The sequence below is a fragment of the Adiantum capillus-veneris genome, chromosome 18 (assembly GCF_014529385.1).
Source record: "Adiantum capillus-veneris isolate H3 chromosome 18, ASM1452938v2, whole genome shotgun sequence".
In the NCBI taxonomy this organism is placed as follows: domain Eukaryota; kingdom Viridiplantae; phylum Streptophyta; class Polypodiopsida; order Polypodiales; family Pteridaceae; genus Adiantum; species Adiantum capillus-veneris.
Window position 1 is genome coordinate 119,757,510 of NC_140948.1, and position 24,704 is coordinate 119,782,213.

The window sequence follows — 24,704 nt, forward strand, 5'->3', positions numbered from 1 at the left end:
TCATATTTGGAGCCTATCTACTATTGTACCTATCTTCAAGTCGGGAGACCCTATGGAGCTTCGGAATTATCGCACTATCATGATTGGACACACATTGGCACGGTTGTACGCATCTATTCTAGAGCAGAAGCTGAGTAGATGGGCAGAGAGGGAGGGGATACGCGCAGCCGGGCAGGCAGGGTTCAGGAGGGGTTTTTCTACTCTTGACCATATCTTGACACTCAGAGCCATCATTGAGGAGGGTAGATCGCATGGGAGACGGATCTATTGTAGCTTTGTGGATTTCCGCAAAGCATTTGACACAGTGCCTAGAGCTAGATTGATGCGCAAATTACAGCAGATGGGAGTACCCACACAGCTCATTTGGGGGGTCATGGCATTATACAGGTCCGTAGTGGGGCAGGTACGCACCTGAGAGGGTCTATCCACACCGATTCACTCCACTATTGGCGTGAAGCACGGCTGCCCGCTCTCTCCTACTCTATTTGGTATGTATGTGGATGAGGTTTCTGACTGCATTGAGAGAGATGGTGATAGAGGTCACAGCTGGCAAGGACATGGATTCCATTATTGTTATATGCTGATGATATTGTGTTGATCTCCGGCTCTCCGGAGGGGATGCAATGTCACTTGGATGCTTTGAATAGGTTTGCTAAGAAGAGTGGTTTGTCCGTCAACCTTGGTAAAACCAAGGTCATGGTATTTAATACCACCCCACAGTGGATCAGGAGGTCAGCGCCAGCATTCACATACGGTCAGGAGACTGTGGAGTATACAGATGCGTACACTTACCTCGGAGTGGTTTTTAGTGGGCCAGCATTTTCATTGAGGAGGGCAGCAGAGACTAGACTGACCAAAGCCCATGCAGCATTGGGTAGATTGGAAAGGATGTGTTCACAAGTTCAGTTTCAGGAGCCTCGGACGAAGCTCTGACACTTGGATGCTTTGAATAGGTTTGCTAAGGAAAGTGGTTTGTCCGTCAACCTTGGTAAAACCAAGGTCATGGTATTTAATACCACCCCACAGTGGATCAGGAGGTCAGCGCCAGCATTCACATACGGTCAGGAGACTGTGGAGTATACAGATGCGTACACTTACCTCGGAGTGGTTTTTAGTGGGCCAGCATTTTCATGGAGGAGGGCAGCAGAGACTAGACTGACCAAAGCCCATGCAGCATTGGGTAGATTGGAAAGGATGTGTTCACAAATTCGATTTCAGGAGCCTCGGACGAAGCTCTGGCTCTTTGACACTCTGGTGGCTTCTGCATTGCTTTATGGAGCTAAGATTTGGGGACCTTCATTGGATCATCACGGGAGGACAGGCCGCAGTGACGGATGGGGGGGCATGGAGAAGCCTCTGGTCTCTATGATCTCGCGGCTCATTAGAGCCAAGGCCTCAGTACCACGTGCTATTGTTCGAGCAGAGCTAGCTGCCCCCCCACTAGTGGTTGAGGCGCTCACTAGATCTGTCTCTTTCATACACCGCATGTGGGAACTTCCCAGAGACAGATATGCCTGCCTTGCACTTGAGTCCTCTCGACAGTTAGCCATGCAAGGAGATACAGCATGCTGGTATGGGGAGATGACATCATGGTTTCAGGCGCATGGGTTCAGCATAGACAGATTGCCTCCCTTCCAGTACTCACTGGATGCACCCTCTCTGACTCTTACACAGTTCGAGATCACCGGGCTCATCCGCCAGGACTTGACTCGGCTAGACACCAGGAGGACATGGATACACCAGCACAGGAGCTGGGCACGAAGATGGCTTTCTACAGAGAGCATCTCCTCCAGCTTACGGTTGATGGTTTTGTGACGGGGCCCAGATACATGGACACCCACTTGTCTCATGGGATACAATGTGCTATCGGCCAGATACGCACATCTTCACACCAGCTGCGGATCGAAACTGGGAGATACAGCGGAGTACCAGCAGAGGCCAGGACATGCCCCCTGTGTGACATTGAGCCTGAGATAGGGTTGCACTGCACATGCCACTACCCCGTCTACTACGAGATACGAGGCCGCTTCCATTGCTTGTTCAGAGAGGGCTTTGGACCATTCTCCAGAGTCATGCAGTACGAGGATCAGAGATGCTTGGGTTTCTTTTTTCTCGAGCTACGCAGACACAGAGAGACCCTGATGAGAGGAGAGGCTAGCCAGTCTCAGAGACAAATCACAGATTTCTTTAGAGCTGCCACTGGACACCGGAGGAGTTACTACCACAGCAGAGCTCGTCGTCTCATACCAGAGGCACACTAATCGACCGAGCAATTGAGCTGGGGAGATCCAGACACCCACGACTGCAGAGGACTACACAGCATCGGCGGAGGCTGCATCAGAGGATTCGGATCACTTTGGCTCGACATGCACGACGCCCGGTCAGACTACTGACCATGGAGGAGATTGATGAGATCCGCTAGCGAGACCGATGCTGGATCTCTTGTGATCTAGCTATCCCAGCTAGCTGCTTAGTTCACACCTAGTAGTTTAGGATTCCATAGTATTTTATTGTGACATTTGTCATTTCATTTTCATTTTCGTCATCTTGTTACTCTGACTCTGACTTTGTATGAGATCCACCACATTGTAACTTTCTGGTCTCATAGGTCACTTTGGTCTTTTGAAGACGTTAATATAACATTTCATTTCATTTCATTTCTCTCTCTCGCATGTTCCCCTGTTCAAGTTTCTCTTCCACAACACACTCTGACAGGGTACAAGAGCTCCAAGACTTCTTCATGCAATCGTGCGATGGTGCCATCTCCCACCTGCGCAGGCCAACGTGCGTAAGTAGTGGGTGATCACAGCTTTCATAGTTTTTCCATACGTCAACCACATGTTGGACGCACACGGGTACGGAAGTACGGAATAAGTACGGATCAAACTACCCGAAAATTCCACACGTCAGATAGCCTACTACATAGCATGCTTAAAAGCCTACATACTACACCACCATGTTTAAAACTTTATACACAAACACAAAATCATAGAAACTTTTTAAATTAGAATTTAGAGACTAGCTTGTGGACGCGGGAGAAGCCTGAAGGTGAGCAAGAGAGGGTGAGAGGATGGGCTGGCCGCTGATTCGCACCTCGGAGCTCGCTAATGTGCCGAAATCTCACGCTCCTTGCAATGCCTGCATAACAAAGTCAACAGCCCAACTCGCGCGGCCAAAAAATTGCAGGCGAAAAGTTTTTGCCCCAACAGTCAACAGTTTCACCCGCAATCGGGAAGGGCAAGTGACCTCGAGATGTCGGCCAGCTGGCACTAAAATCCGAGCAGTAAAAGGATATTTAGGCTCAGTTCACAGTCATTTAGGCCCCTTGCTACACTTTATAAGTCGGTGGGTACTAGGAATTTAACTCAAAAGAGGCAAACTGGACACATGGCGGTTCCAAGTCAATTTTCCAGGTTTGCATGAAGAGGGGGCGCCCAATTTGAAAGTGGAGGCTGATTTTTTCTTCACAAGTGAACTCCAGTGTATGTAAGTAGTCGTGCAGGTGATCACAGCTTTCATGAAAAGCTTGCCTTCTCCCTTGTCTCATGTAGCACGACGATTCCACTATCGTGCACCTCTCTCCCCCTTTGAATACAGAATTGTAATGCCCAGCTCAAGGGATTTCCATTTGTATGTACAGTTGTGTGGGTTCATACACCTATGCCAAGGCACGAGCCTCTTGTCCAAGTACTGGATTAGCTAATTGCTAATCCCCCGCACGAACAGGTGAACTTGGAGGGATTTCACACAAGAAATCTCGTCCCATTCGAAGGGCAAGTAGCCCTACATGTGCGCGAGCTCGAGGGCTTGCTACAGATGCGACCGGCACGCGAAACAGAGCCCGAAACAGTAAATTACAGCCTGTTGTGTATCTTTGCAAGTTTAGGGTTTTGACCCTAATTGATCCCTAATACCCCAACGAGCTTCGGGGAAGCGAGGGGAACACTGTACAGGTGATATGGTGCATTTTTGGGGCAGAAAACAGAGAATTCAGCGTGCTGCAGATTCTCGCCATGTTGGGGAAAGGGTTTGTATGCGCCAGGAAAGTCACCTTGTACATGGGGATTTTGTCTGCGAAGCCTCCTACTGCCGTTATACTATCAAAATCCGGCTAGAGTAGGTCTTCAGTTTGGTATAAGCGGGACAGCTTGCAGGAACTTGAAGGTTTTTTCCCCAGTTTTATAAGAATTAAGTTTCCTCGCATCACCTTTTATTGCTTCATCAAGCGCGGCTTTTTAGATCTCCTTTGCTCCTGTGCTTTCTACTTCGCACTGGTTTCTTCTAGACCTCAACAACCTTTCTCCTTTGGTCAGAGTGCTATGCTTAAGGGAGGTATCACTTCTCCACCTCTCTACGCCTGCTTTACCATTAGCCAATGGGCTATGATATGCTCATCTTTACCACTTCCATTTCATCCTTTTCCACGACAACTACTATTTTTTGGCCATTATTTTCACCTTCCATGTTGATTTGATCAATGCAACCTCCACTAACTTGGCAGGGACCGTTCGTGAGGACTCCAGCATTTTCCTTTGTAGCTTCTCAACATTTGTTGTTGAGGGGGTATTAGACCTTTACGTTCACCTTCCAGACGCCTTCACTCCCGCTTATGGCTTTTCTCACATGCACTAAAACCCTTCTCGTAGGAATTCTAGGCACGTATTTGGTTTGCGCCAAACATTTTGCCCATTTTACGTTTTATTCCAAATTTTCTGGATTTTCTGAGTTGTGTATTTTGAAAAGTTTTGTCCGGGCCCCAGATCTGGCACACTACATCAATGTCACAAACTGAGGACGTGGCTGCCCAATGCACATACACACACCCTGGCCGGCTGCAATGCACCTGGCTGGCAGCGGTAGGCTGATGTGGCAGCAATACGTACAGCTGATGACGTGGCAGCATCTGTGGCAGCCCTCAGTTTTTTGACAGCGTTTGACGATGCTTTTGGGTCCACGCAATGCTATGATGAAGCTTTTTGATAAGTGCTTTACTCTGCGTAAGCTGTAGACAGAGAAAGGGCTTTAAATTTTTAAGTTGCTTTATTTGTAAGCCTTTTTTTTAGAGGCAGTTTATATGGCAGCTTTTTAAAGAAGCTTTTGGGGGCTCTGCTTTTGGCATCCCATGTAACCTTAAAATAAACGGGCAGCCTCTCACAACTCAGAGCATCTGGACGCAGAGTCCGAGTGTGAGCTAATGCCCGCACTCTTGTACCTTGAACTCAGATTACTACAAAAAGAAATACCGAAAGGGGCGCCAGCCTTTGGGGCCAATATCTCTAGGCACGGAACTCCGACGGGCAAGTGTTGAATCAATTGTAAACTATCAACTGTATTGAAGTGGTTATTTGGTGCTCTCGCGGTAGATTCTTGACTTGGAGTGTCCAAGTCTGTTACAGTGGTATCAGAGCACGGCTGATTTCTCTTCTACGGGAAATCCGATACCAAAAAAAAAAATCCGCGGCACCTATGGCTTCACGCAAGGATCAGTCGACTCCCTCTGCATCCGGAGATGCGGCAAGGGATCACAACGAAGATTCCAGTAAGGAGTATGGCCCGCCTCAACCTACTCAGGCGGAGCGACGAGTGGAGCGGCGTCAATTGATCGGCGATGCAACAAAGATGATGCTCAATTTTGTGAAGGACCCAAAATTTGTGCGAGACCTCTTTTCAAGAGACCTCTTTTCAGGAAGTGCACGCGCAGTGGCAAAAAACCACAACACCACGCCCAAAACCCGCTCTCAAGAAACCTTCTGCTCACAAGAAATATTCAGAGAAGGAATTAGAAGAGGTGGTTGATGCACGGATTGCTCAGCTTTTTGACGCGCAAAACAAAGCTAAAAAGCACCGCAAAAAGCAGAAGAAAGGCACTGACTTCCTGGGTTATTTGGGTCGTGAATCGACATCTGAAAAGGCAAAGAAACAAAAGAAGCGTGTTCGATTTGAAGAAGTACCCAATTCTTCTTCTTCTTCTTCTTTTTCTGACAGATCTTCTAGCTCATCTGACTCGAGCGAAGAAGACCGCAAAGGCAAAAAGCGAAGCGAAAAACAACACTTTGGAAAGGGCAAGAAAAAGGCAAAGAAGTCTAAATCTCGCCCTGCGAGTGACAGTTCTACAGAGGACTCCTCTACAGACAGTTCAGACTTTGACGACAGCAACTTTTATGCAAAGAAGAAGAATTTTTAGAAAGCCAACCAATATGACTTTCTGGAAGATAAAAGCAAAAAGGTTCGAGAGTTTAAGGAAGGTGGACAGTCAATTAAATTTGACACGTTTTCGGGATATACAGATTCTTCGAAGGCTTTGTCATTTGCACAGCAGTTTGACATCGCTTTTGCGGGGGGACACTACTCAGAGCACTCTAAGATTCGCAGAGTTGCCTCATACTTTAAGGGGAATGCTCGAACTTGGTGGTCCACGCTTCTTTTAAACAAGACTGCGCCAGTTAAATTAGCTGAAATTTAAGAAGCTTTTTACTTCTTCTTGGCTAACTCAAGAGTATGAACGCGATATACGAGCTGCTTGGAACCATCTTCGGATGACCAAGAAAGATACAGTGGACGCTTATTGCGAGAGATTCTGGAGCTCTTTTCTACCCGCCTCTTCATTCAAGAAGATCTCGTTCAGAGAACAGATTGAGCGGTTTACCTTGGGTATAACTACAAAGATCCGAGCTCACTGCTTCGAACAGAAGTCGGCTTCTACTCAGGAGTTGATGAGTCATGCGAAGCGGGGTTTTGCCATTCACTCTAGCAGTCTGACCTACCCCACTGATGAGGTCATGACACAACAAGCCGAACAAACTTCAGTCAATGAAAGTAGAAAGAGAAAGAGCAACTCAGAAAAGAAAGAGGCACGACCCAAGCTTACTCCTCAGGAGAGAGCTCGCTTCATCACGGTGGAGAAGTGCTTCGGATGCAGGCAATCTAGACATATCTCTGCAAAGTGCCCTAGAAAGGCACAGAAAGAACCGAAAGAACGGGACGACGAAAGGCATGGGAGTTCGAGAGTAGCTGAGGAACGTGGAAGAAAAGGGAAGATGAAAACAGGACTGGTTCCAGATTGCGTGGGTACCAATCCCAGCACGATGGACGAGAGTACACAACTTTGCCAAGCTTGGGGCAAAGTAAAAGACCAAGAGGCCCTGATCTTCTTTGATGGAGAGCCAAGGCAAACTTCATTTCACCGGAATGGGCGGCGTGGCTCGAGATCACTCCCGATCGGATGGGACCACTTGCGGAGGCTGTTCTAGCAGCACCCGGCAAGGACGTAGCCATTACACCTGTCATTGGCAAACTTCAGTTGCATTGTCAGGGGTATTTGGGGCATGAGGACTTTAAATACTGCCTTTGGAAGGTTGTGATGTTCTCTTGGGAATTCCCTGGTACCATAAGAACAACGCCATGGTCGACTATCAGGCGAGGAAAGCGACTTTGACTACAAAGAAGGGCAGAACCATTGTACTTGACATTAAATTGAAGGGCGACTCTGTCCCTATTGTATCGGCTTCGGCCATTTCTAAATTAATGAAATCCAGACTGTTTGTTTACTCGATCTTTATGAAAGAGTTGAGTGATGAGGATAGGACAAATATGTCTAAACTTGATAAAGAACGCCAAGATCTTCTCCACTCTCAGGCCGATTGCTTCTCAGAGGGCCTACCAGGCGAGTTACCACCTCCTCGTCCTGAAGATCATACCATTGATCTGAAACCTGGAAGCACACCACCGAACCGGCCACCTTATCGTGTGAGCTGAGCACAGAATGAAGAGATTATGAACCAAGTAAAAGACCTCTTGGAAAAGGGTCTTGTCCAGCCTAGTATTTCACCGTATTGCTCTCCAGTGTTGTTGGTTTTGAAGAAAGACGGGTCATGGAGAATGTGCATCGATTATAGAGCTCTCAATAAAATCACCATCAAGAACAGATTTCCGATTCCTAGGTTCTCGACAGATTACAAGGATCCTCGTGCTTTAGCAGGATTGATTTGAAGAGTGGATATCATCAGATCAGAATCGCGCCGCGAGACGTCTACAAGGCAGCATTTCAGACAACTTTTGGATTATTTGAGTTTTTGATGATGCCTTTTGGCTTAACCAATGCTTCTGCGACATTTAACGAGATGATGGACAGGATTTTTCGAGAGTACACGCTATTTGTTGGCACTTTCTTTGATGATATCATTGTTTTCTCCAAGAATGAAGCAGAACATAGAGATCATCTGCTTCAGGTCTTTCAGGCATTACGAGATCACAAGTTAGCGATTAATGCAAAGAAAAGTGAATTTTTCCTACCAGAGATACACTTTTTGGGACACATTGTGTCAGCAGCAGGAGTGCAAATGGATCCGGCCAAGATAGAGTCTATCCGAGATTGGCCCGATTTGAAGAATGTCCATGAAGTTAGAAGCTTCTTAGGACTCTGTTCGTACTACAGGCGGTTCATTCGAAAGTTTGTAGAGGTTGCTTCCCCTTTGCATATCTCGACACAGAAAGGAGTCCTTTCTCGTGGGGACCCACAGAGGTGACTGCCTTTCAGACATTGAAAGAGAAATTGACTACGGGACCAGTTTTGACTTTGTCGGACTTGGAGAAGTCATTTGAAGTATATTGTGATGCTTGTGGTCGTAGTCTGGGTGCGGTCTTAATGCAAGAAGGCCATGTCATTGCTTACGAGAGCCGACTGTTCTCAAGGCCGGAAATGACAAGACAGATTTATGAGAAAGAGCTTTTGGCAGTTATCCATGCTCTTACTCGGTGGCGGCACTACCTACTCGGAGCGAATTTTACTGTCTTCACAGACCATCAAAGTTTGCGCTACTTCTTGTCACACAAGGAGCTTTCGGAAAAGCAGATGCGGTGGGCGAACATCTTGTCACAGTTTCATTTCCAGATTGTCCATGTTCAGGGACACATCTTGTCACAGTTTCACTTCCAAATTGTCCATGTTCAGGGGCAGAAGAATGTGGTGGCAGATGCTTTGTCTTGGAAGCCGTTGGTTCTGGCTATTTCCACGATACATCATAGGAGCTTCGAGGATATGGTCGACCAGTATGCCACAGATACAGATTTTGCAGACGTTTACACACGGATACGGGATCGGGAGACAGTAGCGGATATTCCATATGGGATGGCTACTTGATGAGAAAAACCATGTTGTGCGTTACACAGCCGTTGAGGGAAAAGGTTATGACCGAATGCCACTGTCCACCTTTTACGGGTCATTGCGGCATTGCTACCACCATGAAAGGGGTGGAGAGATTTGGCCGACACTCAAGAAGGATGTGGAAGAGTTTGTGCGCAGTTGCTTGGTATGCCAGAAGGTCAAGTTTGACAGGCATAAAGCACAGGGATTGTTACACCCTTTGCCCATACCCACCCGCCCCTGGGAAAGTATTGCAATGGATTTCATTTTTGATCTCCTGAGAACACAGAGTGGTCACGATGGTATTTGGACTGTTATTGACAGATTTAGCAAGCAGGCTCATTTCATTCCAGTGAAGAAAACAGTCAAGCCGGATCACTTAGCGAGACTGTTTGTGGCCCAGATTTTCAAATTACATGGCATGCCTGAGACGATTGTCTCCAGATTTATGTGTTCATTTTGGAAGGTAATTCGGGAGAACATTGGCACGCGGTTTCAGTTCTCGTCATCGTTCCACCCGCAGACTCACGGGCAATCTGAGATTGCCAATTCAGTGGTTTTAGATTTTGAAGTCTTATATCTCGGATCAAAAGACTCAATGGGAAAAGTATCTACCTTTGGTGGAACTTGCCTACAATAACACGATATACTCTTCGACGGGGAAGGCGCCATTTGAAATTGTTGAAGGTGCTGCGGAGGTTCCACCCTTCCTAAGCACGAAAGATAAGATTTTTGAAGCGGATGAGTATACGCACGACTTAGACCGGGCTTTTGCCAAGGTCCGCGAGGCTTTGCAGAAATCTAAAGAACGATAGAAAAAGGCAGCGGATCGCCAGCGTCGCAATTTGAAATTGAAGGAGGATAATAAGGTGCTCTTACGTTTTGAGAAGGCACGCCTGAGAAAGAAGAAGGGAAAGGAGAGGCTTTTTCCAAAGCTTAGTATGAGATACTACGGACCTTTCCAGATCTCCGAAAAGATCAATTACGTCTCCTTCCGACTGAAACTGCCTGACACTTGGAGGATTCACAATGCATTTCATGTGAGTCTCTTGAAACCTTTCAAAGGTGATGTGCCTGAAGAGGGGGAGCTTGATGAGCAACCCGAAATGGAGAAAAACGAGGAGATCCTTGTTCCTGAGCAGATTTTGACACATAAGAACACAAAGAATAAATGTAAAATCCGAAGGCGGTTCTTGTTAAATTCAAGAACTATCCTGCATTAGATGCGAAGTGGATGGAGGAGGAGGACCTAGCAGATACTCCTCAGATTGTGAAACTTTACCTCGAAGCTTTTGCCTTAGCATAGTCTATTCCAAATGGAACCCAAAATTCCGCTTGGCCGGAGATCTGGTGCAGTGGGATGCACAAGAGGGGAGTTACTCCGCTCCTTTGTCGACAGATGCCTTGATTGTTAGAATACTAGAGTCGCTGATGTCTCTTTGAGCTTCAGGGATACTGAGAGCTGACAGTATTCTGTTGTACGACTTTATGAAATGGAATTCCTGAATATGAAACTGATTTGTTCTTGACTTGTTTTTTAATGCAGGAACTGATAAACGAAATGACTGCAGCATTTTGGTCTAATTGATCTCAAATAGACATGGTTGCAATAGGGGTTAGTCAATCGGGCATCGATAAGGTCCTGACTGGATCTAGATGCAATTGCTAGCTACATTGCTGATAAATCATGGTCTAAGATCCGAATGAATGTTGAATGTCATGTGATGTCCTGTGATGTCTAGTGATGTCCTGTGATCTCGTGTGATGTGACTGTCGATTGGTACATGTGCTAGATGTGTGTTCCTAGTACGTAGGTACTAACAGTCAGTGTCTGCTGAGACAGTTTATGGCTTCTGTCTGTTTTGCAGGCGTAATCCAGGGTGATTACAATACTTTCAAGAGGGGGGTATGTCACAAACTAAGGACGTGGCAGCCCAGTCCATGTACACACACCCTGGCGGGCTGCAATGCACCTGGCTGGCAGCGGCAGGCTGATGTGACAGCAGTACGTACAGCTGATGACGTGGCAGCATCTGCAGCAGCGCTCAGTTTTTTTTACAATGTTTGGCGATGGTTTTGGGTCCATGCAATGCTACGATGAAGCTTTTTTTGAAAGTGCTTTATTCTACGTAAGTTGTAGGGAGAGAAAGGGCTTTAAATTTTAAAGTTGCTTTAATTGAAAGCCTTTTTTTTTAGAGGCAGTTTATATGGCAGCTTTTTAAAGAAGCTTTTGGGGGCTCTGCTTTTGGCATCCCATGTAACCTTTAAATAAACGGACAGGCCTCTCACAACTCAAAGTATCTGGACGTAGAGTCGGAGTGTGAGCGCCAGCCCGCACTCTTGTACCTTGAACTCAAATTAATACAAAAAGAAATACCGAAAGAGGCGCTAGTCTTTGGAGCCAATATCTCTAGGCACGGAACTCCGCCGACGGGCCAGTGTTGAATCAATTGTAAACTGTGAACTGTAATTCAAGTGGTTATTTGGTGCTGTCGCGGTAGATTCTTGACTTGGAGTGTCCAAGTCTGTTACAATCAATGCTGCAAGGCTCCACCTACTGATCATCTTGTATTATTCTACCTCTGGAGTTATTGAGTTGCCGGCTTCTCTCTCTCTCTCTCTCTCTCTCTCTCTCTCTCTCTCTCTCTCTCTCTCTCTATATATATATATATATATATATATATATATATATATATATATATATGTCGCTGCCCCGTCTACTACGAGATACGAGGCCGCTTCCATTGCTTGTTTAGAGAAGGTTTTGGACCACTCTCAAGCGTCATGGGATACGAAGATCAGAGATGTCGGGGTTTGTTCTTGCTCGAGCTGCGCAGACACAGAGATAGCCTGATGAATGGCGAGTCTCAAAGACAGATCACAGACTTCTTCAGAGCAGACACGGGACAGCCGCAAGAGCCACTCCCACAACAGAGCTCCCCCTCGTCTCATACCAGAGGCACACTGATTGACCGAGCGATTGAACTGGGGAAATCCAGGCGCCCGCGACTCCGAAGAACTACAGAGCATTGACGGAGGCTACGACAGAAAATTCGGAGCACGCTGGCCAGCCATGCACGACGCCCGGTCAGACTACTAACCATGGAGGAAATTGATGAGATTCGCCAACGACCCATGCCAGATCTCTTGTGATTCAGCTATCCCAACAAGCCGCCCATTTTTTGCTTGGTCTTTTGCTTGTTTCACACCGATCAACTTAGGACCCCATAGTATATATCTTTGTTTTGTACTGTTGTTAGGTTATTTTGTTACTCTGACTTTGTATGAGATCCCACCACTTTGTAACTTTCGGGTCTCATAGGTCATTATGGCCTTTTGAAGACGTTAATATAACATTTCATTTCTCTCTCTCTCTCTCTCTCTCTCTCTCTCTCTCTCTCTCTCTCTCTCTCTCTCTCTCTCTCTCTCTCTCTCTCTCTCTGTGTGTGTGTGTGTGTGTGTGTGTGTGTGTGTGTGTGTGTGTGTGTGTGTGTGTGTGTGTATGCGGGGCATTCTAGAGTCACATGTGTCTCATCCTCAATCTTTTGTAAACTGCATTGGGTGCATTCTCTTTGGCTTGCATCAATTTTCAGCCATCCTCCTGTCTCTACTTTCAGCCTGTGAGCTCTCATACGCATCATAGTGATGGCTCTTCTTGCTCGGTGACACATAGGAGTTCTTATGTGAACTTGTGTTTCTGACATTTTATATGCCTCCCAATACTTTGTGTACATGTTTGCAGTAGTATTCAAATTTAGATCTGTGTGTAGCCGTCTTCCATTTGTTGTGGAGACTGTCTAGCGCTGATTTTCAGCAGCTTACAAGGGGATGCACTACTCTTGAGGAATTGCTCTCTAAAACCGACCCATCTCCTACAGGTCTAGGCATATACCTAGCCAGTATTCTAGAACATCACACACTACTCATGGAAAAGGCAAAGGGTGCTACACACCACACACCCCCGCAAGGGGAGTTTGCTTAGAGTTTTCGAGGGTCCCATGGGTCATTTTGGCCCCCAGAGGACGTAAATATCAAATCAATCAAATCTCTCTCTCTCTCTCTCTCTCTCTCTCTCTCTCTCTCTCTCTCTCTCTCTCTCTCTCTCTCTCTCTCTCTCTCTCTCTCTCTCTCTCTCTCTCTCTGTGTGAGTCATTTGGTGCCGAATTAAATGTTCACGGTGGTGGGCTGAGACAATTTAAAGGGTTTGCGTTGAGGTGTTGAAGCAGAAATTAGGGTTCTCTTTCTCGCGCAGGTTATGCAGGGATTTCCTAAGCACGTAGGTCATGCAGGGCTCTTCTGAGCACGCAGGTCGTGCAAGGGCTCTCTTGAGCGCGCAGGGGGAGAAGGTCGTGCAGGGCTCTGCTGAACGCGCAGGGGGAGCAGGTCATGCAAGCAGGTTGTGCAAGGCTGTACGCAGGGAAAGCAGGTCACGTAGGGCTGCACCTCTACAACAGCACGCCGTCAGCAGCAGGAGGGCAGAGCTGCAGGTTGCGAGCTCGGGTAGGGTAGAGCAGTGGTGCAGCTCACGAGGTCGCACAAGGGCAGAGCAGGTCACCGGAAACAGGTTGCACACAAGAGCTAGGGTTTGCAGCCCATTGCTCTCTCCTATACAACGTAGGAAGATAGTGCTCTTGATGGTGATCGTAGTTACGAGTTTATGATCTACCCTCAGACTTTCTGCCCACCCCTTGCTCTCGCTCTCGCTCTCTCTCTCAGCCTGATGGTGTGAACTTCTCCTACAATGTACTCGCGTTGCGCGCAGGTGGTAACTGGTGGCTGCGCTGAAGCCCCTACTGCTCGTGCGTGCTTCAAATAGGATGCATTGACCAGCACAGCAGACCAGCAACTGTGCAGCATGCCCTCACGGTAGAAGCAAAGGAAGGGGGACTCACGTAGATTTAGGCCTTGCAGGAATACAAAACAGGGGCCGTTAAGATGGAGGTCATGAGCGCTTCACCAATTTGCAAGTCACGTACGAAGGCAACCTTCATGCTTACAAACAAGCGGATAACACAAGTGGAAAGGGAGATGAAGGAGTGGAAAGCAGAGATGGAAGAATGGTGGAAGGAGAAGGCAAACCTTCTTCAAATGTTACTCAACGAAGGCGCGCAATGGAAGAAGGAGAAAGAGGACCTAAACGTAGAGATACAAGCACTTAAGGTGGGTTCACAAGCATTCAAAGAAGAGGTCTCAGCCCTCAAGCGAGAGCTTGCTGATAGAGCAAGCAACGGACTAGAGGAGGTGAATTCCAGCCCTCGGTGATCAAGGAAATCAAGGTCATCAAGGAACAGGTACGGATGATCAAAGAGGAAGAGAAACAGAATGGGGCAAAGACGTCTTCGTGGGTGGATGTAATCACGAAGACAAAGAAGAAGGCGGATGAGGCCGAGAAATGGATAGAAGTCGCTAAGAAAGGGAAAGGGAAAGAAACTACATCTATCCCCACTCCTACAATTATCAACATGACTTTAGAAGAAGAGAAGCGAAGGAAGACTAGAGCTCTGCACATACGAATAACCGGTCTAAAAGACCGAGATGATGTGGAAGGGGAAGTCAAGGAACTTCTCCGCATGATGGGTAGTGAGGCTACTCATACAAAGGCATGGAGGGTAGGGAAGAAGACACAAGGAAATGGGGAGACTTCAAAGGAAAGAGCTCTAATCATGCGCTTCCCATCCATGGACGCAAAGAAGGACTTCTTGAAGAAGAGTCCTACACTAAAGAAAACGGGCATATTTCTTGGAGATGACCTCACACTCACACAGCTTGCTCATATGAAAGAAGTTATGCCCGAGATGATGACAGCTCGAGAGAAGGGAAAAGTGGCCTTCTACAGGGATCGACGACTGGTTATTCTGGAGAAGCGTCCCACATGACGGTGCGAGACCTGTGGGACCGCACTCGGAGTGGCTACATGGAATTGTAATGGATCTTTGCGCCTTGATGTAGGTGCCTTTGAGGATAGTTTCACAGGGAGAGACGTCATTTTCTACTCTAAGACGCATCACGCCCCGGGGCAGTCCATGCCCCATATGAGTGGATAGAGATGGGAGACAACTTGCAGACAGGAGACTCGATCAGAGCACAGAGGACGAGGTTCAGGAGGAGTGGCAGTCTTATTCAGGGAGGAGCTACAGTTTCTGATACATATAGTTCGGAGGGATGAGCATGCTAGGTACATGTGGGTGAGACTAAAGTACAGACAGGCAGATATCTCTACATCGTAATTTGTTATTTCCCTCCTAGTACGTAGGACAGTCCCCCTTTTCTATTTTCGATGATGATATTGTAGCAGGCTACAGTGTCACTCTTTCACAGGACACACAGTTAGTACAGTTGGTCTAGGATGGTTCACACTGGACGGACTCTCTGGGCTGGGCAGTGACACGTGGCAGCAGAGATACGGACTGGTCTAGTGGACATCGTGGCCAGGTCACCACATGGCTAACATTTATGAGCCGTTGGTGGCTCTTTATGGTGGTACATATGAGTAGTAGCGGTTGGTCATCGGGATTATCATCTTCACCTTTGATCCAGCATCGTGGTCGAGAGCAGTGAGTCCATACACAAAGCACGTCTTCACCATCCCGACACATCTGAGCCTCGACACTTCCATTGTACCTGTGAGTCCTTGGCTAGAGCTGAGTGTGTTGCCACGCCAGAGTCTGTATCAGTTTTGAGGTAGTCGAGTCATATGTTCTGGTCCGCTGTTGTGTCTTTGTGAGCTCTGTTGATGTCTATTGTTTCCTTTCTGTTCAGTCTGTTTGAGTGAGATTGTCACACACATTGCACTGAGGACCACCCACTATAGAGAGCACGACACATTATCCGTGCTACAGATATATGGGAGTTTTCCAGAGATGGCAACATTATTATCTTGGGGGATTTCAATGCTAGGACTGCCCATCACCACACAGTATTTTATGATACCTCAGAGGAGTTGATGCGAGAGCTTGATATTACAAAAATGGGCCTGTCTAGATTATCACAGGATGAGGAGCACACTAAGTATGGCAGATACTTGATCGATATGGGGACTGCACATGGATTGGCCATTTTGAATGGCCTATAGAGATTCCCTGCAGCAGCAAGTGGTTTTACATGCTTTCCACATCGGCATGGCGCTAGTACAGTGGATTATGTTATGGCTCTGCCAAGACTCATTCTTTCCTTTCAGATTTCATGGTGGGAACTAGGCTAGTTGGGGTAGCAGTCGATCATGCTATCTTGTCTTTCACTATCGTTCGAGTGCAACACAGCTCCATGGGGAGAGGCCTCCACACATACTCAGTATACCTTCACAAGGGAGACGGATCCCGTGTACACTGATGAGATATATAGGAAGTTATGCACTCAGGAGCCAAGACGACCACTAGATGAGCTCACCCACATTCTGATACAGACGCTCCACGATGCAGCATCAGAGGCATATCCCCACAGCCAGCCTACACGCAGATGATATGGAAGCATGCCTCAGAACAGTTGGTATGATGAGGAGTGTAGAGAGACGAGGATCAGATTACAGAGAAAGGTGCTCGTGGTACTACTACACATAGACAATCACGGATTATCTTTTGCCGCCTAGTGCGACGAAAGAAGAGGGCTTACCTATCTCAACTAGAGCGTGATCTATATCAATTGTTTATGAGACCACCTTTCCTTTCTGTTCAGTCTGTTTGAGTGAGATTGTCACACACATTGCACTGAGGACCACCCACTATAGAGAGCACGACACATTATCCGTGCTACAGATATATGGGAGTTTTCCAGAGATGGCAACATTATTATCTTGGGGGATTTCAATGCTAGGACTGCCCATCACCACACAGTATTTTATGATACCTCAGAGGAGTTGATGCGAGAGCTTGATATTACAAAAATGGGCCTGTCTAGATTATCACAGGATGAGGAGCACACTAAGTATGGCAGATACTTGATCGATATGGGGACTGCACATGGATTGGCCATTTTGAATGGCCTATAGAGATTCCCTGCAGCAGCAAGTGGTTTTACATGCTTTCCACATCGGCATGGCGCTAGTACAGTGGATTATGTTATGGCTCTGCCAAGACTCATTCTTTCCTTTCAGATTTCATGGTGGGAACTAGGCTAGTTGGGGTAGCAGTCGATCATGCTATCTTGTCTTTCACTATCGTTCGAGTGCAACACAGCTCCATGGGGAGAGGCCTCCACACATACTCAGTATACCTTCACAAGGGAGACGGATCCCGTGTACACTGATGAGATATATAGGAAGTTATGCACTCAGGAGCCAAGACGACCACTAGATGAGCTCACCCACATTCTGATACAGACGCTCCACGATGCAGCATCAGAGGCATATCCCCACAGCCAGCCTACACGCAGATGATATGGAAGCATGCCTCAGAACAGTTGGTATGATGAGGAGTGTAGAGAGACGAGGATCAGATTACAGAGAAAGGTGCTCGTGGTACTACTACACATAGACAATCACGGATTATCTTTTGCCGCCTAGTGCGACGAAAGAAGAGGGCTTACCTATCTCAACTAGAGCGTGATCTATATCAATTGTTTATGAGACCACCGCTAGCCATCACTTCCACAGAGACATGGGGGGAATATGCTACATCTCTCTATACAGCATCGAGGCAGCCACCTTTGCCTGACCCTCCAGAGGCATGCCCAGAAACATGTACTTTCTTTACTTCTGAGAGGGTAAGGAAAGCCATTGACAAGATGAAGACATGAAGAGCACAAGATCATGATGGTCTGGTAGCAGAGCACTTTATCCATGCCCGAGATATGCTTGCAAAGCCTCTTGCTATGATGTTTAATAGAGCCATGTATGAGGATTTCCCTAAGACTTGGAGTCCACTATTGTGCCTATCTTCAAGTCGGGAGATCCTAAGCTTCCCAGGAATTACCGACCATCATGGTTGGTCACACTCTGGCTAGGCTATATGCATCAATTCTTGAGCATGAGTTGAGTGATGGGCAGAGAGAGAGGGCATACGGGTAGCAGGACAGGCAGGGTTCAGGAGAGGTTTCTCCACTCTTGACCAGATTTTGACACTCAGAGCCATTATTGAGGAGGGTAGACACCATGGCAGGGGGATATATTGTAACTTTGTGGATTTCCGCAAAGCCTTTAATACAGTGCCACGAGCCAGACTCATACGCAAATTGCAAGACATGCGGGTGCCCACAGAGCTGATCAGGGGGATCTTAGCTTTATACAGGACAGTGGTAGGACAGGTACGCACTACTCATGGCATGTCCAACATGGTTCACTCCACCATTGGGGTGAGGCAAGGTTGTCCCCTATTTGCGACTCTCTTTGGGGTATATGTAGATGAGTTTTCAGATTATGTACACGCAAAGGGTGATAGAGGTGCTCACCTTGCAGGGACATGGATTCTGTTGCTATTATATGCTGATGATATTGTGCTAATCTCAGATTCTCCAGAGGGGATCCAGCGTCATTTGGATGCATTGCATGTATTTGCACGAGACAATGGATTGTCTGTGAACCTTGGTAAGACCAAGGTAATGGTGTTTAACACCACGGCGGAGTGGATAAGGAGGTCCGCCCCCACTTTTACATATGGTCCAAAGACTGTGGAGTATGCAGATACATACACTTATCGTGGGGCGGTTTTCAGTGGTCCAGTATTTTCCCTGAGGCGTGCAGCAGATACGCGATTGACCAGAGCCTATGTAGCATTGGGGAGACTTGAGAGGATATGTTTGCAGGTTCAGTTCCAGGAACCTCGGACAAAGCTTTGGCTCTTTGACACTTTGGTCACTTCGGCCATGCTGTACAGAGTGGAGATATGGGGCCCCTCAGTTGACCATCAAAGCAGAGCTGGCAGTATTGATGGATGGAGATGTATGGAGAAGCCCTTGGTGTCTATGAGTTCTCGGATGATTAGGCCCAAGGCCTCAGTACCACATGACATTATTAAGGCGGAGCTCGCTACTCCTCCATTGGTAGTGGAGGCACTCACTCGATCAGTTTCATTTATGCATAGCACTTGGGCTCTGCCTACAGACAGATATGCTTGATTAGCACTAGAGTCTTCGCAACAGCTGGCATTGCAGGGAGATAGATCATGTTGGTATGCAGATGGCATCTTGGTTTCAGTTACATGGCTTTAGTATGGATCGGCTACCCCCATTTCAGTACTCTTTGGATGCACCCTCCATCTCCCTCACTAGGGCAGAGATTACCAGGCTCATCAGACAAGACCTGATTCAGCTGGATACGAAGAGGACATGGATACAACCTACACATGAGCTAGGTACAAAGATGACTTTCTATAGAGAGCATCTTCTCCAACTCACGGAGGATGGTTTTGTGATCAGACCAGAATACATGGACACTCATCTATCCCACGGGATACGATGCGCTATTGGTCAGATACGCACATCCTCACATCAGCTAGAGATCAAGACAGACAGATTTAGAGGAGTACCCGCTGAGTTTAGGATTTGTCAAGTGTGCCAGATAGAGCCAGAGACAGAGCCTAGTATACTATGAGATACGAGGCCGCTTTCACTGTCTATTCAGAGAGGTTTTGGGCCACTTTCTAGAGTCATGAGATACCAAGATTAGAGATGCCTCAAATTATACTTACTGGAGATTCGCAAACACAGAGAGGACCTCTCGAAGAGGGGCACAATGAGAGAGATCCAGCAACAGCAAAAGATTACAGATTTCTTTCAGTCACAGACAGAGGAATCCGAGCAACCCCAACAGCATAACAACACCAGAGGCACCAGAGGCATACTACTTGATCGAGCGATAGAGTTGGGGCGGTCCCGTCGCCCACGGATGAGGGGGGCCTCTCGACATCGACACAAACTGCGACAGAGGATCCATACCATACTAGCGCGACATGGGAGCCGTCCTGACAGAGTGCCTACCTTGGAGGACATTGAATCTATATAGCCTTCTAGATACTGATGTATACGTATATGATGCCTCGACTGTCAGAGAGCTCCATTGTATCAGCTCACCCTTTGTATTCCCCTTGTATCAGCTTTCACCCCACCCCTACCCACTATTTTCTTTTCAGTTCTTTGTACTTTTTGTACCCAGACCTGATATTAGATTCACCACATGTAACCTTTTGGTCTCATAGGTCATTTTGGCCTTTTGAAGACGTTAATATTACAATTCATTTCATCTCTCTCTCTCTCTCTCTCTCTCTCTCTCTCTCTCTCTCTCTCTCTCTCTCTCTCTCTCTCTCTCTCTCTCTCATGAAGATGGATCTCTACTTCCCTCCCATATTGTTTACACATTGTACTGCTTAGTTCACACATTTCACGCCTTTCACCTTTCACACCTATCAGCTTCGTTTAGGATTCCGCAGTAGTTATAATTTGTTATCCTAGTTGAATTTATTTTGTTAATCTGACTTTGTATCAGATACACCACATTGTAACTTTCTGGTCTCATAGGTCACTTTGGCCTTTTGAAGACGTTAATATAACATTTCATTTCATTTCTCTCTCTCTTTCAATCAGTGTGAAAATTTCTCCTGATACTGTTATTGGCACAGCAAAAGAATTATCATGGGTGACGAAGAAGCGGAAGCATCTGAAGAAGATGGAGTTCACATATACATGTACATAATCCAAGGTGCCTCTATCTGCCTTAGTCGTTTGCGTCTTCTTTTCTTGGCCTCTTTTCTCCTTGCTTTCTCTGCATTTGTTCTTTGTCAGATTTTACTAGCACACTTCAAAGAGTTCGAGGAGCATCTTGTCTCCCCTGGGCATTTGCCTACAGTCTCCACTTACTTCCAGAGCACTGACATACAAGTGCATCCAGCTGCTAAGTTCCACAAACAAAGCAGTGTCCTGAAAGCCAAATTAAGAGTGTCTCCTCCATAACAGTCAAGAGAGAGAAGCTCAGGAGCATACTTCACAAGAGAGGGATGAAAGTTAACTCTGATAATGGGGCTTTGGCCACCACTGGTGGATGATCCCTTGCCTGACAGTCTCAAGCCCTATGAGATCATCATATCTGCCATACACCTATCTAGAGCTTAAAATAAATCAGCGGAGATTACCTGAAACTAAGAAAGACGCCGTACATGCACAAGAGACACAAAGAGAGGAGGAAGGGGTGCCGGGGGGGGGGGGGGGGGGGGGGGGGGGGGGGGGGTGTTTGGTGGTGGTTAGATCCATCAACAGCAGCTTTTGCATATGGAAATGTTGTATGCAACCAAGCAAATAAATCCAAGTAAAGTACATTTCACTTCAACGTGTTTGTAGCATTTTAAGGACAAACAAACCAAAGCCTACTCACTAAAAATAAATTGAGTGAAATTACAAAAGCTTCTCTCAAAATGCATTCTTACTTGTCAGCCAATTTGGTTGCACGACCCACACACACAACCAAGAGGCCTGTTGCCATGGGATCCAAAGTGCCAGCATGCCCCACCTGCTTACATATAGATGATTCTTACTCTAAACATAATGCTACAGAATTTGGAAACTCCTTAGCTTTTGTTGCTCACCTTCCTCACTCTTACAAGCTTTCGTATCCTTTCACAAACGGTAAACGACGTCCATCCTAGAATTCAAGAAACCTCAAAATTAATCTTTTAGGAATAAAATGTGATCGCGTCAAACAAACAACATATCAAACAATAAGCCTCGTTGACATATGCAAGATAAATTTCATTGTTATATGATGAAAACTAATAACCACTACACTTGATGTTCAAGAAGTATTGTAATGGTTGTTTCAACCCCTACTATCCATTGTTAAGAACTAGATGAAAAATAGATGATTCTTATCTAATAAGTTTACTTCATGCATTTGCATCATAACACAACGTCATAAGCTGCTGAAAACAGCCCCTCGTTATTTTGTCTATATACCAAATGCATAAGTTTTCCATGTGTGCATCTTGCAAACAAGAAACCTCACAATCGACCAAGAAAAGAGCATAATTAAAAGGGAAGCCAGTGGGAACATAGATTCGCCTTCATAGACCTTGAGGTTGGCGAGTGCTGTCATTCCTCATGGGCGAGGATTTGAGTCGCATCCTGGAGACAGGGCGGTAAGGACGGTGGCTTTGAGGCAGCAAATCACCCCTTCCGGGTTTTCTTCTCTTGCCCTCCAAGAAGGCCGTTGTGCATGCATGAGCTGAGCTTGAGAGAGGATTGTACAACATGCTCTTTCAGCTCTTCCACCCGGGGGAGAGCACTAATTTTAACAGGAGGAGCCCAATGCACCACCTATTTGCAACATCCTATGCCACATCAGAGCGCTAACTACGGCTTGCTCCGAGAATGGCCAAGGGGCCACATCGCCAACTTAGGTGTGACCATGTGGAAATCAAGTTTTGGTCCACATGAGCTAGTGAAAATGCATGGGTTTGTAAATGGGAAAAGGGTTAGGGTCATGATAGATGACTTTGCCACACATAACTTTGCCCTTGTCAAGAACTTAAAACTTTCTCAACAACCAAGTGCTCACCAATATATCATCTCCATGATGCATGGTGAAGACAAGAGATAAGGTTTTACATTTCCACAATCCTTTACTTCTTTTACTTGCAATTGTGATTCCTTTTAGCTTGAATGAAGGGTCTTTTTACTTTTCCCCAGAGAGAGAGAGAGAGAGAGAGAGAGAGGGAGAGAGAGAGAGAGAGAGAAGAAGAAGAAGAAGAGAGTTTTAACGTCGTAGGAAACTATCCCGAGAGACCTTAAAGATCTAGCCAACGAGGAGAGAGACCCGATGGGGTCCCAACCAACCCTCTCAAGGGCCCCCCACACCGTTGCCGATGTGGTATTTGCTTTTGATTGCATAAATGGAACGTATACACATGCAATACCTCGAGTGCAGACTCTACCGATTCGAATGGTGAATGTCATGCGATAACTCCTCAAGACGAGGCACCATTGGGGCAGATTTGATGCACCTTTGGACCCTTCTTGATTTGGGATTGTGGATGGCCACCAAGGGGAAGATCTGGGGCTGAATTGCGCTCCCGATTTTAGAGGAATGAAGGGCTGAAAGTTGGCTGCAAAAACGGAGGTCTGTGACGTAAAACGCAGCAGATCTCTTGCGTGAAGCAGGGCTAAAAACGCAAATCTCAATGACAACGATGATGGGCAGCAATGGAGCACTTGATGCAGGCGAGGGAATGGCCGAGGGGAGGCTCGATGGGCTGCCGAAGTACTGGACCGCATATAGGAAAAGCTAGCATTCGCAGATCTCGCATTATCCGGCGACTGAAGGGGCTGAAAGTGAAAGGTGCTGGCTGATCTGCTACTGTGGAGGGCTGCCAATTGAAAACGCTGGCTGCTCTTGCTGAAAACGCTGGGCATCCTCCACAAAACGCAAGGCTTTGCAATGCACTAGCGCTTGTTGACTTGCCCTAATCGATGGGCTGAGGTGTTCCCTTTATAGGCTAGGAATTGGGCTTATGAACTTATTTAGACTTAGGTAGGGCAATCCGTCCACCACACCCAACATATAAATCATTAAAATGATTTATTAATAAGGTTGGCGAGGGCGTTCAGTTTCTGTCCACCAGTAATTTGATCGACGCGAGGAATGGCTCGTTGGATTCCTCTAACCTAAAACTGCATGCTCATCATGCCAGATGCGCACCGTAGTGTAATAACGTCTGTCAAAATGCGTGTACAAACCATTCATGCAAAACTGGAAAACCTAATCTAATGGACTTGTCTGGACATGCAGGTCCTGCGAACACACTCACAAAATTGCCGGTTTTAATTCGCCTAGGATTCTAGACACTCCTATCTAGGAAGAAGGGGAAAATGGGCTAAAAAATCGATGAAGCATGTCCACGTGGCACAAAGAGCCATGTGCATGTGACATCCCCTCTTGCTTAAGGTGAGATACGAGTACCGATCTGCATGGCCTCCTTGTATGAGCTAGCAAATTCAGGTAGTCGGTGAAAAATTCCTCATCCACCCAAGCCGCTTCATGCGATCCCCGAGCCTTGCTTGCTTGCTTGTTCTCTGCTTGAACTTCAGGAAGTATTGCCTTGCTTGCTTGTTGTTCCATGCTTGAATCGATGTAAAAGGATCTGTTCCGGCTCCATAACTTCGGCTCCATCAATTATCTTCGGTTGCTCCTCGTTTGGGATGCTCTGTGGAGGTTCACCTGTCACGAGATTAGCACCACGTGCCAATGGAAAAGAACAGTATGAACAACTTTAAGCACTTCAAATAACAAATGAACAGAAAGAGATGCACGACACGAGATGGGGAGTGGCAGAGTTCCACCCAGAGAGAGCACTGTCCCCAAATCTTCGCGCCCCTTTCGGTATTTCTTTATATTGCTTGAACTCGGTACAATGCCGGTACTCATTCTCTGCATCTTCACCCGAAAGAGTGCCTAAGAATGAGCCCTTTGCACATATTTAAAGGCCCTTGGCCTTGAAAGTAGTTACATGAAAAGCTTGAAACTCAAAAGCGTATGGCCCAAAAGCTAGCGCTGAAAATTTAGCCAACATAAATCACGGAAATCCGTACATGCTGCCACATCAACAAGTCAACGCGATTGCGGACATCCGTACAGCAGCTGCCACGT

The 24,704-nt window shown here is 46.7% G+C and overlaps 1 protein-coding gene across 1 annotated transcript in view; it reads right to left on the reverse strand.

The window, feature by feature from the left end:
- LOC147436300 (Pseudouridine synthase family protein) overlaps positions 1-24,704 on the reverse strand; it is a 153,290-nt gene that overhangs the window by 93,398 nt on the left and 35,188 nt on the right. The window contains exons 2-3 of the mRNA XM_086489233.1: positions 21,649-21,704; positions 21,490-21,572 (exon numbers count right to left, since the gene is read on the reverse strand). Coding sequence (XP_086345359.1) covers positions 21,490-21,572; positions 21,649-21,704 — 139 coding nt within the window. The remainder of the gene's footprint in view (positions 1-21,489; positions 21,573-21,648; positions 21,705-24,704) is intronic.